We start from the raw sequence: 14,291 nt of genomic DNA, 5'->3' as shown, positions 1-14,291 counted from the left end.
TAATGCAGTAGGGAACTTGTGTCCCGAAGTGACTCAGGCCTGTTAAGAACTTAAGAAAGGCGGTCTCCATAGTTACACATATTAACAGCTGGCAAAAAGCCAAATCTGTTACATAATCCAAACTTCTAACCTAGCTGGATGTTTACAAAACTTTTCTGGAACAATTAAGATCTTACTATAAATGGTACATTTCAGCTGCAAAACCAAGCCCAGAAGGATCCAGACTCATTTTCCCACAGTCACAAACTTTCATTTAGGAAAAAGATGAAAACAAAACAAAAACAAAAAAAAATCAGGGTCTTGTTTGGAGCATTTTATTCTCTTCACTAGTTTTATATCATAATATGAATACCACAGACTAATCCAAGAGAAATGTCTCATCTGAACACTGCAGTTCCTAAAAGATAGATAGGAGATCACTAACACATTACTTTTCAGATGACAAAGGCACTTGAAAAAACAAAGAGGGCCAAGCGCGGCGCTCACGCCTGTAACCCCAGCACTTTGGGAGGCCGAGGCAGGCGGATCACGAGGCCAGGAGATTGAGGCCATCCTGGCTAATATGATGAAACCCCGTCTCTACTAAAAATACAAAAGCAAATTAGCCGGGTGTCGTGGGGGGGCGCCTGTAGTCCCAGCTACTCCGGAGGCTGAGGCAGGAGAATCGCTTGAACCCGGCAGGTGGACCTTGCAGTGAGTGAGCTGAGATCGGGCCACTGCACTCCAGCCTGGGCGACAGAGCAAGATTCCGTCTCAAAAAAAAAAAAAAGAAAAGAAAGAAAAAACAAAAAGAATGTATCTCAGCAGTTTAAACAGTAAGAACTCTGCTGGAAAATATTAAGCCAGAAGATTTTTATTTTTTTAAAAAGCAGATACCTGAAATACATATACTATTTATTACTCTGGCAAATTTAATAGCAGATGCCTGAATCTGTTAACATATTGCCTTTTTGGGCCGGGCGCGGTGGCTCAAGCCTGTAATCCCAGCACTTTGGGAGGCCGAGACGGGCAGATCACGAGGTCAGGAGATCGAGACCATCCTGGCTAACACGGTGAAACCCCGTCTCTACTAAAAAAATACAAAAAATTAGGCGGGCGCCTGTAGTCCCAGCTACTCCGGAGGCTGAGGCAGCGTAAACCCGGGAGGCGGAGCTTACAGTGAGCTGAGATCCGACCACTGCACTACAGCCGGGGCGACAGAGCAAGTCTCCGTCTCAAAAAAAAACAAAAAACAAAAAAAACAACAACATATTGCCTTTTTGCTTTTTAAGTAACTATTAAAAAAAAAAGATAGGTTCTTCAATAGAGAATATTTTTTCTTTAACAGAATAGAGAACATTTTTTCTTTGAATTTTGAAAAATAAACTTCCTATAAATAAATTCCGTTCTCTGACAAGTCTTTTAAAGTAGTATTCCCCAAATGAGTAAGACCATTAATAAGCAGACAACTTTTTTTTTTTTTTGAGACGGAGTCTTGCTCTGTCACCCAGGCTGGAGTGCAGTGGTGCGATATCGGCTCACTGCAAGCTCCGCCTCCCGGGTTCATGCCATTCTCCTGCCTCAGCCTCCCAAGTAGCTGGGATTACAGGCGCCCGCCACCATGCCTGGCTAATTTTTTGTGTTTTTAGTAGAGACGGGGTTTCACCGTGTTAGCCAGGATAGTCTCCATCTCCTGACCTCGTGATCCACCTGCCTCGGCCTCCCAAAGTACTGGGATTACAGGTATGAGCCACTGCGCCCGGCCATAAGCAGACAACTTTTAAACGAATGACCATATTATTTGCATGGGTTTTTTTTCTTTTCTTTTTTTTTTTTTTTTGAGATGGAGTCTCGCTCTGTTGCCCAGGCTGGGGTGCAGTGGCGTGATCTTGGCTCACTGCAACCTCCACCTCCCAGGTTCAAGTGATTCTCCTGCCTCAGCCTCCCGAGTAGCTGGGATTACAGGCATGTGCTGCCATGTATTTTTGTATTTTTAGTAGAGATGAGGTTTCACCATGTTGGCCAGGTTGGTCTCTAACTCCTGACCTCAGGTGATCCACCTGCCTTGGCCTCCCAAACTGCTGGGATTACAAGAGTGAGCCACTGCGCCCAGCCTTGTATGGGTTTTTGATAAACACACAGTCTTCCAAAAATGTCAACAGGAAACTAACATGGGCTTTGTAGATAAGACCAAAGCCTGTACCCTTGTTCTTGTTTGATCACTTACTAAAGACCCTCTCTGTAAACCATCGTGCTGTTAGCTTAGGGATGGTTAATGAAGAACCAGAAAGCTGTACAATAACCCAGGTGAGAGAGGATGGTGGCTTCAACCCACATGGTAGCAGCCTGTAAAGGAGCCACCCTCTCTTAAGCCATTCTAAAGCTTCCTACATTGGTATATTGTTTTTATGTAAGTCCTAAGTTACAGACTCTGCTTTTAGAACTTATTAACAGGAAAAGATACACATTTCCCCTGAAGAGTAAGTACGCTTTCTTCATATGAGAATTACGCAATATGATATTCCCCTTTTTTGGCCTCTATTAAGAGATAAAAGACTTTAAGGTTAAAAAAACCAAAAACAACCTTGTGTTTAAAAGCAGATAGTAGCTATTATAATGACAGAAGCTTTTATTATTTACATGGAGGGAGGGTGTTAAGCCCTTTATATGCAATATCTTCCTGACATACCAAAACTCATGCGTTCAATTTGTATGGAATGCTTGCTATGTGCCAGGCAACATTCTCGATGCCTGGGGATGATTTCAGTAATCAAAACAAACCAAAGTCACTACCTCCAAAGAAGTCCCATTGGAGGGGGTGGTGAAGAAGGAGAAAAGAATATAAATAAGTAAACTACACTGTATGTTGATGGATGTAAGTGTGACGGATAAAAATACAGCAGGAAAGTAGGCTGGGGTGTTGGGGAGAGTTTGATTTTAAATAGCATGTTCACTTTAGGGTCTTCCTGCAAGGCGATGACAGTGGAAGTCAGCCATGCAGACAATGTCTACTGCAAACACCCTGTGGTGGGAAATGTTCCTGGCCTTTTAAAGGAACAAAAAGGAGGCTGGAGGGGCAAAGGGGAAAATAGGAAATGAAAAGTCAAGTAATGGGAAGGGTGACAATCGTGTAGAGCCTAGTAGGCCGCAGGGATAGCTGTAGCTCTTACCCAGAGGGAGACAGCAACTCTGAACAGAGGATCTGAGCAGAGGGTTCTTTGGGTCCTCTGCTGAGAACAGACTGAGGGTAGAGGACAGCAAGCTTTCAAAACAGAGCAGTCAGGAAGCGAATGCACCAATATAGGTGAGATACAGTGGCTTCCATCAGGACAGTGGTGGAGGAAGCAGTGAAAAGGGGTCAGATTCTGTATTTATTTTAAAGATAGACTTGATAGGATTTTGCTGCAAGGTTGAGAAATAAGATCCAAGGATGACTATGAGGCTTGAGATCTGTGTAGCTGGAAAGATGAAGCTGCCTCTAACAGAGACAGCGAAGACTCTGGGAGCAGCAGGTTTTATGGAGTTCTGTTTTGCTCATGTTACTCTTGGATGGCTAATAAACATCCAAGCTGTCAAACAGGCAGCCGGATGGAGTGTGTGAGGCTCAGAGCAGAAACGCTGCCAGTTTACAGATGGTATTTTACAGCCATGAAACTAAGTGCGCCCACAGAGGGAGTGGCAGTAGCTAGAGAAGGCCAGGGTCTGGGCCCTGGACCCTCCAACAGCCAGAGGTTGTAAGGCTGCAAGACGGCAAAGGAAACAGAAGCAATAGCCACGGAGGCAGGAGGGTGTAGTCCTAGGAGTCTCTGAGCTGGGAACTGCTGCTGCCTTCGCAGAGCAGCAGCAGAGGCTCAGCCTTGTGTCTGGGGCTTGTTCGTTTCTTACTTTACTTTAGCGGCTTCAAGTCTTTCTTAGAAACAAGATGGATATACTTTGAACATGACTTTGGGCATGTCACTTAACTCTTAACCTGCATATTCTCTTCTCTAAAATAGAGGTAACATCACACCTGAGTACTAATCTGTTAAGGTTGTGAAAAATCAATGAAATACTACTACCTAAAAGGAGTTTTCTTCATAAATGTATGCACCTACTATGTACCCACAATTTTTCTAAAGTAGTCCTTTACTTGAAAGTTATTAAATACTTGTGTGACAGAATCTTTTTTTTTTTTTTTTGACATACAGTCTTATTCTATTGCCCAGGCTGGAGTACAGTGGCACAATCACAGCTCACTGCAGCCTTGGTCTCCTGGGCTCAAGGACATCCTGTCTTATGTAAATTGTGCCTAAAAGTGCTAAATGTGTGGTTTTTGCAACAGAGCACCTGCATTTTATTACCTCTTTTTCTAACATTTCCCAAATACATTTCTTTTTTTTTCTTTTTTTGAGACAGAGTCTTGCTCTGTCGCCCAGGCTGGAGTGCAGTGGCACCATCTCGGCTCACTGCAAGCTCCGCCTCCCAGGTTCACGCCATTCTCCTGCCTCAGCCTCTAAGTAGCTGGGACTACAGGCGCCTGCCACCACGCCCGGCTAATTTTTTTTTTTTTTTTTTTTTTTGAGACGGAGTCTCGCGCTGTGTCACCCAGGCTGGAGTGCAGTGGCGCGATCTCGGCTCACTGCAAGCTCCGCCTCCCAGGTTCACGCCATTCTCCTGCCTCAGCCTCCCGAGTAGCTGGGACTACAGGCGCCCGCCACCACGCCCGGCTAGTTTTTTTTTGTATTTTTAGTAGAGACGGGGTTTCACCATGTTAGCCAGGATGGTCTCGATCTCCTGACCTCATGATCCACCCGCCTCGGCCTCCCAAAGTGCTGGGATTACAGGCTTGAGCCACCGCGCCCGGCCCACCCGGCTAATTTTTTGTATTTTTAGTACAGACGGGGTTTCACCGTGTTAGCCAGGATGGTCTCGATCTCCTGACCTCGTGATCCGCCCGCCTCAGCCTCCCAAAGTGCTGGGATTACAGGTGTGAGCCACCATGCCCGGCTCCCAAATACATTTCTACACTGATAAGTAGTTTTCTTGATAAATGTCTGTCTTGAACACACTCTTGCCCAAGAATCAGTTTCAGAGATCTGAATATCATGCTCAGTTATATTCAACTCCTAAGCACAGCCTCCTGAGTAGCTGGGATTATAGGTGCATGTCAACATGCCCAGCTAATTTTTTGCATTTTTTGTAGAGATGGGATTTCGCCACATTGCCCAGGCTGGTCTCAAAACTCCTGGCTCAAGTAATCCGTTTGCATTGGCCCCTCAAAGTGCTAGAAATACAGGCATGAGCCACCGTGCCCAGCCCCGAATTTTTAAAATATGTAATAAAGTTGAGGAAATAAAGCTTAAATACAACAGCTCTTGGGTGAAAAATGCCACTTTACAAACACCTTCCTAACAAAACATTATAACTAAAATTTTACTTAATAACGCCATTGTTTGTATTTTGATATCAATAAAATAAACTGATTTTAAAAGTATTCATGCTGGGTGTGGTGGTTCACGCCTGTAATCCCAGCACTTTGGGAGGCCAAGGCAGGCGGATCACCTAAGGTCAGGAGTTCGAGCCCAGCCTGACCAACATGGAGAAACCCCATCTCTAATAAAAATACAAAATTAGCCAGGTGTGGTAGCACATGCCTGTAATCCCAGCTACAAGGCGGGCAGATCACCTGAGGTTGGGAGTTTGAGACCAGCCCGACCAACATGGAGAAACCCTGTCTCTAATAAAAATACAAAATTAGCCAGGCGTGGTAGCACATGCCTGTAATCCCAGCTACTTGGGAGGCTGAGGAAGGAGAATCGCTTGAACCTGGGAGGCAGAGGTTGTGCCGAGATTGCGCCATTGCACTCCAGCCTAGGCAACAAGAGTGAAACTCTGTCTCATAAAAAAAAAAAAAAAAAAAAAAATTAAAGTATTCATATGTAAGTGATGGCTCATTATTGTGTAGCTGTGGCTGTGTTAACCAATGAAGCCGGTGGGCCTGTAATGAAAATAGTTTGTCTTTTCTGTGGTGTGGAAGTTGTTCCTGTATTAAAACATGGAATGGCTTTTTTTTCTTTGATTTAAATTTTACTAAACAATTGCCCTAATTGACGGGAGGGAACAGATACACACAGACACACACACACACACATACACACACACATACACACACACACAGAGTATCTCTTACGGGGGGGTGGATTTACTGGAGATTAGAAAGCCATAAGAATCCAAAATGTTCTAAAATCAGAAACTTTTTGAGTGACAACATGATGGTGAAAGAAATGCAAATATTCCAAACTCCGAAATCCACATTGCTTCTGGTCCCAAGCATTTCGGATAAGTGACACTCAACCCACATATCCTGTAAAACCTAAAATGGAGAAACATTCCCATTTACCTTCCATGCTTGGCCCTGTTGACACCCACACTTTTGGGTAACAGTTCCCCAGTTACAGTAAATCCAAATTCACTAGTCATGAGTTATTTGGCAAGAGGAAGTTCATTCTGAATGTTACTGAAGTAACATTACCTGTCTCAGTTTCCTTATGTCCAAAGCACTGCATGTTCCTTAGAAGAAAGGTGTCATCAGGATACTGGCACTGCCTAAGCATGTGAAAAGGCAAAGCAGGAGGGTTCTCACTGTCCTGTCTTGTTGGGGGCCATGGACTCAGATCTGTCCTGAGAGCAAAGTGTCCCTCCACATCTCTGTGCTTCTGTCCCTCCTGTACCCACCCCCAACCTTCCTGCTCACTCAGTGTCTCCACTCCTCTTCTTAGCATTTAATTTAAAAACCTGATTCTCACCCAGGCACAGGGGCTCATGCCCGTAATCCCAGTACTTTGGGAGGCCAAGGCAGGCAGATCTCCTGAGGTCAGGAGATCAAGGCCAGCCTGGCTAACATGGTAAAACTCTGTCTCTACCAAAAATACAAAAATTAGCCAGGTATCGTGGTGCACACCTGTGATCCCAGCTACTCGGGAAGCTGGGGCAGGAGAATCGCTTGAACCCAAGAGGCAGAGGTGTCAGTGAGCCAAGATCATACCACTGCACTCCAGCTTGGGTGACAGAGTGACAATCTGTCTCAAAAAAGAAACCAAACAAACAAAAACCCCAATTCTCCTGGAGTTTTGGACACCAATCTCTCCTGTTCCCTCGCTGGGCTTCTGATGCACTCACTTGTCCTTGACATCTAGTCTTGCTATTCAGTTTTGCTCAGTAAGCTTAGATGTACCTTTACACACATTTGGCATGAATGCCCGAGTGATTCATAGTTAGGTTTTACAAACAAAAGGTACCTAAACATAAATTAAGCACTTTCCAACTCATCCTGCCTCATCTAAATTGTGCCTAAAAGTGCTAAATGTGGCTAGGTGTGGTGGCTCATGCCTGTAATCCCAACATTTTGGGAGGCCAAGGCAGGCAGATCACAAGGTCAGGAGATCAAGACCATCCTGGCTAACATGGTAAAACCCCATCTCTACTAAAAATACAAAAAAATTAGCTGGGCGTGGTGGCGGGCGCCTGTAGTCCCAGCTACTCAGGAGGCTGAGGCAGGAGAATGGTGTGAACCCAGGAGGCAGAGCTTGCAGTGAGTGAGTGGAGATCGCGCCACTGCACTCCAGCCTGGGTGACAGAGCGAGACTCCATCTCAAAAAAAAAAAAGAGTGTTAAATGTGTGGTTTTTAAAACAGAGCATCTCCATTTTATTACTTCTTTTTCTAACATTTCCCAAATAAATCTCTACACTGATAGCTTTCTTGATGAATGTCTTTCTTGAACACTCTTGCCCAAGAATCAGTTTCAAAGATTTGAATATCATGCTCAGCTAAACTCAACTATTATTTATAGAGCATCTCAAAGTACAAGGTCCTGAGCTAAAAATCAGATACTCAATCAGTTCTCTTCTGAATTTGATTTTACCTTAAGCATAGACTGATACGCCAAATTTGACTTAAGAATATTTAGCTACTTTATAGGCAAATGAATTATTTTTAACAGTAAAAATAATAAAATGGGCAGGTAGCTCAGGTATAAAACAAACTTTAAAACCCATTTTATTAAATATAACTTTCCTATACATTTAAAAATATTTCCCAATAAAAAGCAAAAAAATTGGGAGGCTGAGGCAGGCAGATCACGAGGTCAGGAGATCCAGACCATCCTGGCAAACACAGTGAAACCCTATCTCTACTAAAAATACAAAATAAATAGCCCGGCTTAGTGGCGGGTGCCTGTAGTCCCAGCCAGCTACTCGGGAGGCTGAGGTGGGAGAATCGCTTGAACCCAGGAGGCGGAGGTTGTGGTAAGCCGAGATCGTGCCATTGCACTCCAGTCTGGGCAACAAGAGCGAAACTCCATCTCAAAAAAAAGAAAAAAAAAATTTTTGTTTATTTTAAAAATATTCACGGCTGGGCATGGTGGCTCACGCCTGTAAACCCAGCACTTTGGGAGGCTGAGGTGGGCGGATCACCTGAAGTTGGAAGTTTGAGACCAGCCTGACGAACATGGAGAAACCCCATCTCTACAAAAAATACAAAATTAGCCAGGCATGGTGGCACATGTCTGTAATCCCAGTTACTCGAGAGGCTGATGTGGAAGAATCGCTTGAACCCAGGAGGCGGAGGTTGTGGTAAGCCGAGTTGGCGACATTGTACTCCAGTCTGGGTAACAAGAGCGAAACTCCGTCTTAAAAAAAAAAAATTTTGTTTCTTTTAAAAATATTTGTGGCTGGGCACGGTGGCTCACACCTGTAATCCCAGCATTTTGGGAGGCCGAGGTGGGCGGATCACCTCCAGTGAGCCAAGATCGCACCATTGCATTCCAGCTTGGGAAACAGAGCGAGATTCTTCTATCTCAAAAAAAAATAAATAAACAAAATAAATAAAATAAAATAAAATATTCACAACTCTTCTGTTGTGCAATTTAAAATTTTACTCTACCACCTCTTCATTTCCCTCAAGAGCTTTGAGCAAGAGCGACAATGTGATGCAACAATTTACACGTGGATTTTTGGTTTGCTTTGCTAGGTTTACTCTAACTACCCTGGATGATGGTCACATGTACACTGGGACCCCCGCTGCCAGGGGAGCAAGGTCACAGCTCAAAGGTATTGGTAAAGTAACCTAATTCTTAAGTTAGGACCAAGGCTATGCAAACAGAACGTCACATTTGATAAGCCTGATGAACATTCTGGGTTGACAGTGGTGGTACAGGGTGTGCAGGTGGCAGGAGCAAAGAAGACTGAATAGAGACTGAACTTACTTCAGAACCTGAAAGAGTCCAGGTGTCACAGATGTTGGTCTCACCATTCCAGCTCCACTAATGGTCCCCAGATGAACCTGAGGATAGTAGACTGTCCGGAGAGCTAATCTTGAAGACTGCAACCGCGTCTTAATGACTTCTAGTGGACAAGTGAAAATAGCACCAACTGTGCCTCCACACCTGTAAGAAGGGATCAAAGCAGATCAGAGAAGCTATACTATTCTCTACACAATGGAATGCGAAGTTTAGCTTTTCTCTCTTTAAAACTAGAACATGCTGGGCACAGTGGCTCACACCTGTAATCCCAGCACTTGGGAGGCCAAGGTGGGCGGATCATGAGGTCAGGGGATGGAGACCATCTTGGCTAAGACAGTGAAAGCCCATCTCTACTAAAAATACAAAAAAAAAAAAAAAAAATTAGCCAGGCGCGGTGGCAGGCGCCTGTAGTCCCAGCTACTCAGGAGGCTGAGGCAGGAGAATGGCGTGAACCCAGGAAGCGAAGCTTGCAGTGAGCCGAGATCGCTCCACTGCGCTCCAGCCTGGGTGACAGAGTGAAACTCCGTCTCAAAAAAAAAAAAAAAAAAAGGAAGCTAGAACACAACAGAGATTAATAAAATTAGTTGAAATTGGCCGGCTGCAGTGGCTCACACCTGTAATCCCAGCACTTTGGGAGGCTGAGGCGGGTGGATGACCTGAGGTCAGGAGTTCGAGACCAGCCAGGCCAACATGGCGAAACCCCATGTCTACTAAAAATATAAAAATTAGCCAGGCATGGTGGTATCTGCCTGTAATCCCAGCTACTCAGGAGTCAGGAGGCTGAGGCAGCGGTTGCAGTGAGTGGAGATCTCTCCATTGCACTTCAGCCTGGGCAACAGAGCAAGACTCCATCTCAAAAAAAAAAAAAAGTTGAAATCCCAGAGCTAAAGTGATAACTACTATTCCCACGTTAGCACATTCTTTGGGGCTTTCCATTCTTGCCATTTTCACCTAACCCCTTCCCAGTATCTAGGTATTCTGAGTGCCCTTTTATGGCAAATTATGTACCTGTTTCATCATTTGCAATGGCTTCATACTATCTCTACCTTATCGATTGATAAGATTTTAAACAATTTCCTACTGTTGGACATTCATGTCATTTCCAATTTCACTACCATGCTGCAATGAATACTCTAGAAAAGTATTTTTGCACATTCAAACAAAATAGTTCATTCAGGTGAATATACTATTTTGAAAATCAATATTTACCCCAATACAGACCCTTCTTAGAATTTGATTAATTACTTTTGGCCAAGCACTGTGGCTCACATCTGTAATACTACCACCCTGGGAGGCTGAGGCAGGTGGATACCTGAGGCCAGGAGTTCGAGACCAGCCTGGCCAACACGGTGAAACCCAATCTCCACTAAAAAAAATACAAAAATTAGCTGGGTCTGGTGGCGCCTGCCTATAATGCCTGTAATTCCAGCTACTGAGGAGGCTGAGGCAGGAGAATAGCTTGAATGTGGGAGGCGGAGGTTGCAGTAAGCCAAGATTGTGTCACTGCACTCCAGCCTGGGTGACAGAGCAAGACTGTCTTTAAAAAAAAAAAAAAAATCTGATTAATCACTTTCAACAATGAAGTCCTTGTGTTTCCCTCATTCACAACTAATCAGTTAATCCTGTGTTTTCACCTCGCACACTGTCTCTCTGGATCAGGGTTCCCCTAAGCCAATCATTTGAGTATTACCCTTATAACATATTCATATCGAGATATTACCTGAATTACTATTAAATATTTTTCTTCAAGACAACTCACTTATTTATCCTAAAATACTTAACATCCATCATCTCTTAAACAATACTACCAGTGAAATAACATGTTTGATGGGCTAGTTATAATTAACAATGTCAAGGGCCATAGACACATCCTCACCCATGCCTACGCCTCACTCTGAAAAACATCGTTCTATAATCTGATGATTTCCTCAAGATCCACACCTAGGGCCTTACTTATCTTTCCATCCCTGGCATCAGGGCTCAACAAGTTCCTAAACAGTATTTACTAAGCAAATGAATTATTCAACTGAGATTTCAAGGAAAATGTCTTCCAAGATTTCTAAGTATTTGAAAAAAAGTATTTCTCACTAGACTGGGAGCTCCTTGGAGAAAAGCAGTTCATACATTCTTGCAACTAGAGTATACCAGGCACCTGGCATAAAATAGGTGGGTCAATAAAAATGATAGAGCACCAGCATCTCCGCCTGGGAAAAGTAACAACAGGAAGGAAAAACAGGCCTGGACATATAGAATGTTTATGCAGTTTCCCTATTCCACGAGAGGCAAATGTTGGAAATCTAGAAGCAAACCTAGTACCTAACACAGACTCTGAAAGTAATGAATGAAGTAAAATCCCCATGAGGGATTATTTTATTTATTTACCTATTTATTCTGGGGGGACAGTTTCACTCTGTCACCCAGGCTGGGAGTGCAGTGGTGCGATCTCAACTCACTGCAACCTCCGCCTCCTGGGTTCAAGCAATTGTCGTGCCTCGGCCTCCTGAGTAGTTGGGACTACAGGTCTCAGCTGTATTTTTTAGTAGAGACAGAGTTTCACCATGTTGGCCAGGCTGGTCTTCAACTCCTGACTTCAAGTGATCTACCCGCCTTGGCCTCCCAAAGTGCTGGGATTACAGGCGTGAGCCACACGCCTGGCCTATTTTTATTTTTAATCAAGTTGTGGGCGTAGCTTAATACTGGTCTGTGTAATTTGCTCTAAGCACTAGAATATATCTAAAGAAAATAGGCTATAATAAGAAATATTTAAAAAAAGATAGAAGTGGCCGGGTATGGCAGCTCATGCCTGTAATCCTAGCACTTTAGGAGGCCGAGGAGTGTGGAGCACTTGAGCTCAGGAGTTGGAGACCAAGCCTGGACAACAGGTCGAAACCCTGTCTCTACCAAGAATACGCATTAAAAAATTAGCTGGGTTTGGTGATGTGCACCTGTAGCCCCAGCTACTCGGGAGGCTGAGGTGGGAGGATGGCTTAAGACCAGGAGGCAGAGGTTGCAGTGAGCTGAGATCGTACCACTGCACTCTAGCCTGGGTGACAAAGCCAAGACTCAGTCTCAACAAATAAATAAATAAATAATAAAAATTAAAATGTTAGACGTAAAAACTTTCTAACCCATGTCTATTCATACAAAATATTCTTACCTGTCATAATAACCACATGCCTAAAAAGTATAACATTTAAAGATCCTGAAAAACTTACCAGCAACATAGTAAAATAAAGAAATATCTGAAATCTATTTGTGTTCAATAACGTAACTCCAAATCATTGAAAAAAAGAGCTTCTGGGTAAATCTTTTCATCAGAAAGCCAGTAAGTTCAAATACCATACAGGTCAACCACCTTTGCTTTGTCCCTAAGGAAACTGCACTCATTACTTTGGCCAACTGTCATCCAAGTCTATGCCGCTAATCAAAGGATGGTATGTTTGTCCAAAACAGCAAATGCCCTAGTAACAGTGAATCAGTGACCTCTTTCAAGGTGGCAGGCCACACTCACTTTTTTTTTTTTTTTAAAGAGAGAGGGTCTTGCTCTGTTACCCAGGCTGGAGTCCATCTCTACAAAAATAAAAACAAATTAGTCAGGTGTGGTGGTGTGCACCTGTAGTCCCAGCTACTTAGGAGAATCACCTGAACCCAGGGAGGTCAAGGCTGCAGTGAGCTGAGATGATACTACTGCACTCCAGCCTGGGTGAGACCACATCTCAAAAAAAAAAAAAAAAAAAAAAGTATATATATAAATAAGTCGGGCATGGTGGCTCACACCTGTAATCCCAGCACTCCGGAAGGCCAAGGTAGGCAGATTACTTGAGGTAAGGAGTTTGAGAGACCAGCCTGACCAACATGGTGAAACCTTGTGTCTACTAAAAATACAAAAATTAGCTGGGCATGGTGGCAGGTTCCTGTAATCCCAGGTACTCAGGAGGCTGAGGCAGGAGAATCGCTTGAACCTGGGAGGCAGAGGTTGCAGTGAGCCGAGATTGCACAACTGCACTCCAGAGCAAGACTCCGTATCAAAAAAAAAAAAAAAAAAAAAAAGGTTTGTGATGTACTGGAGGCCTTGGTGAATGTTATTTCATTGTAGATGGCGTTCAACCTACTATGAGTCTCAACACTGGGAATTCTCAATGATCCCACCCGCAGTTCATCCACCCATCTCTTTTCTGCCTTACTTGCCCTGGGGAGCCTGTGGGCAGAACTAGGTGTCTTCCCTTCCTTTGGTCCCCATGCTCCTTGACATCAAGGCAATGGGACCTCTAGGAGTTAACAAGATTGGCTCAAAGTGGGAGTCACTGAGTGTCCTTCCCAAGCACACCACCCAGTTCCTTCTTATCCTGTTGGCTTGGGGTGATGCATCAGCCTCTCACTTGTAGGAGGCATCTGGCCACAGAGTAAGCTACCAGTCTCCCTGTCTTACAAGCTCTCTCAGTCTGTAGCCCAGACCTACTAAGGGCCGGGGATAGAGTTGGGGACAATAATAGGAAAATCCTCTCTGCCCACAGGCCCCAGTGTTGACACCCACAACCGTTCTTCTCTCATAAACAGTCTGGTCAATGGCAGCAGGGCAGGTTCTTCCACCTAAGTCTTAGACTAGGATCCTCTTGGTTCATCTGAGGGCTCCAGTAGCCAGTGCTCAGACAGTTGGAAAAGTCATATTCAACCACCAGTTACATGCTGACACAGCATTAGCCTCACATAGTTGGAAAATTAACTAATCTGACTGGGAAGCAGTATTTTAGACAAGGAATCTCCAAACTGGGTTACATACTCTTAAGAGATGTGCACCATGACCTACTGGCATACAGAAAGAAATAACATTTTGTTTATAACCTCCACCATTTAATTTCTATTTTGTTTGTTTTTTGTTTTTGAGACAGAGTCTCACTCTGTCACCCAGGCTGGAGTACAGTGGCGTGATCTTGGCTCACTGCAACCTCTGCCTCCCAGGTTCAAGCGATTCTCATGCCTCAGCCTCATGAATATCTGGAATTATAAGTGTGTGCCAACCATACCTGGATAAT

The 14,291-nt window shown here is 44.1% G+C and overlaps 1 protein-coding gene across 2 annotated transcripts in view; it reads right to left on the bottom strand.

The window, feature by feature from the left end:
• The window catches only part of SLC25A33 (solute carrier family 25 member 33), a 45,058-nt gene that overhangs the window by 20,004 nt on the left and 10,763 nt on the right, over positions 1-14,291 (bottom strand). For both annotated transcript variants that reach the window (XM_025365567.1, XM_025365561.1), the window contains exon 2: positions 9,223-9,402. In XM_025365567.1, coding sequence (XP_025221352.1) covers positions 9,223-9,402 — 180 coding nt within the window. The remainder of the gene's footprint in view (positions 1-9,222; positions 9,403-14,291) is intronic.

This window comes from Theropithecus gelada, chromosome 1, assembly GCF_003255815.1.
Source record: "Theropithecus gelada isolate Dixy chromosome 1, Tgel_1.0, whole genome shotgun sequence".
NCBI lineage: Eukaryota > Metazoa > Chordata > Mammalia > Primates > Cercopithecidae > Theropithecus > Theropithecus gelada.
Note: the sequence above shows the minus strand (reverse complement) of the source record. Positions and strands in the feature narration are given on the sequence as shown.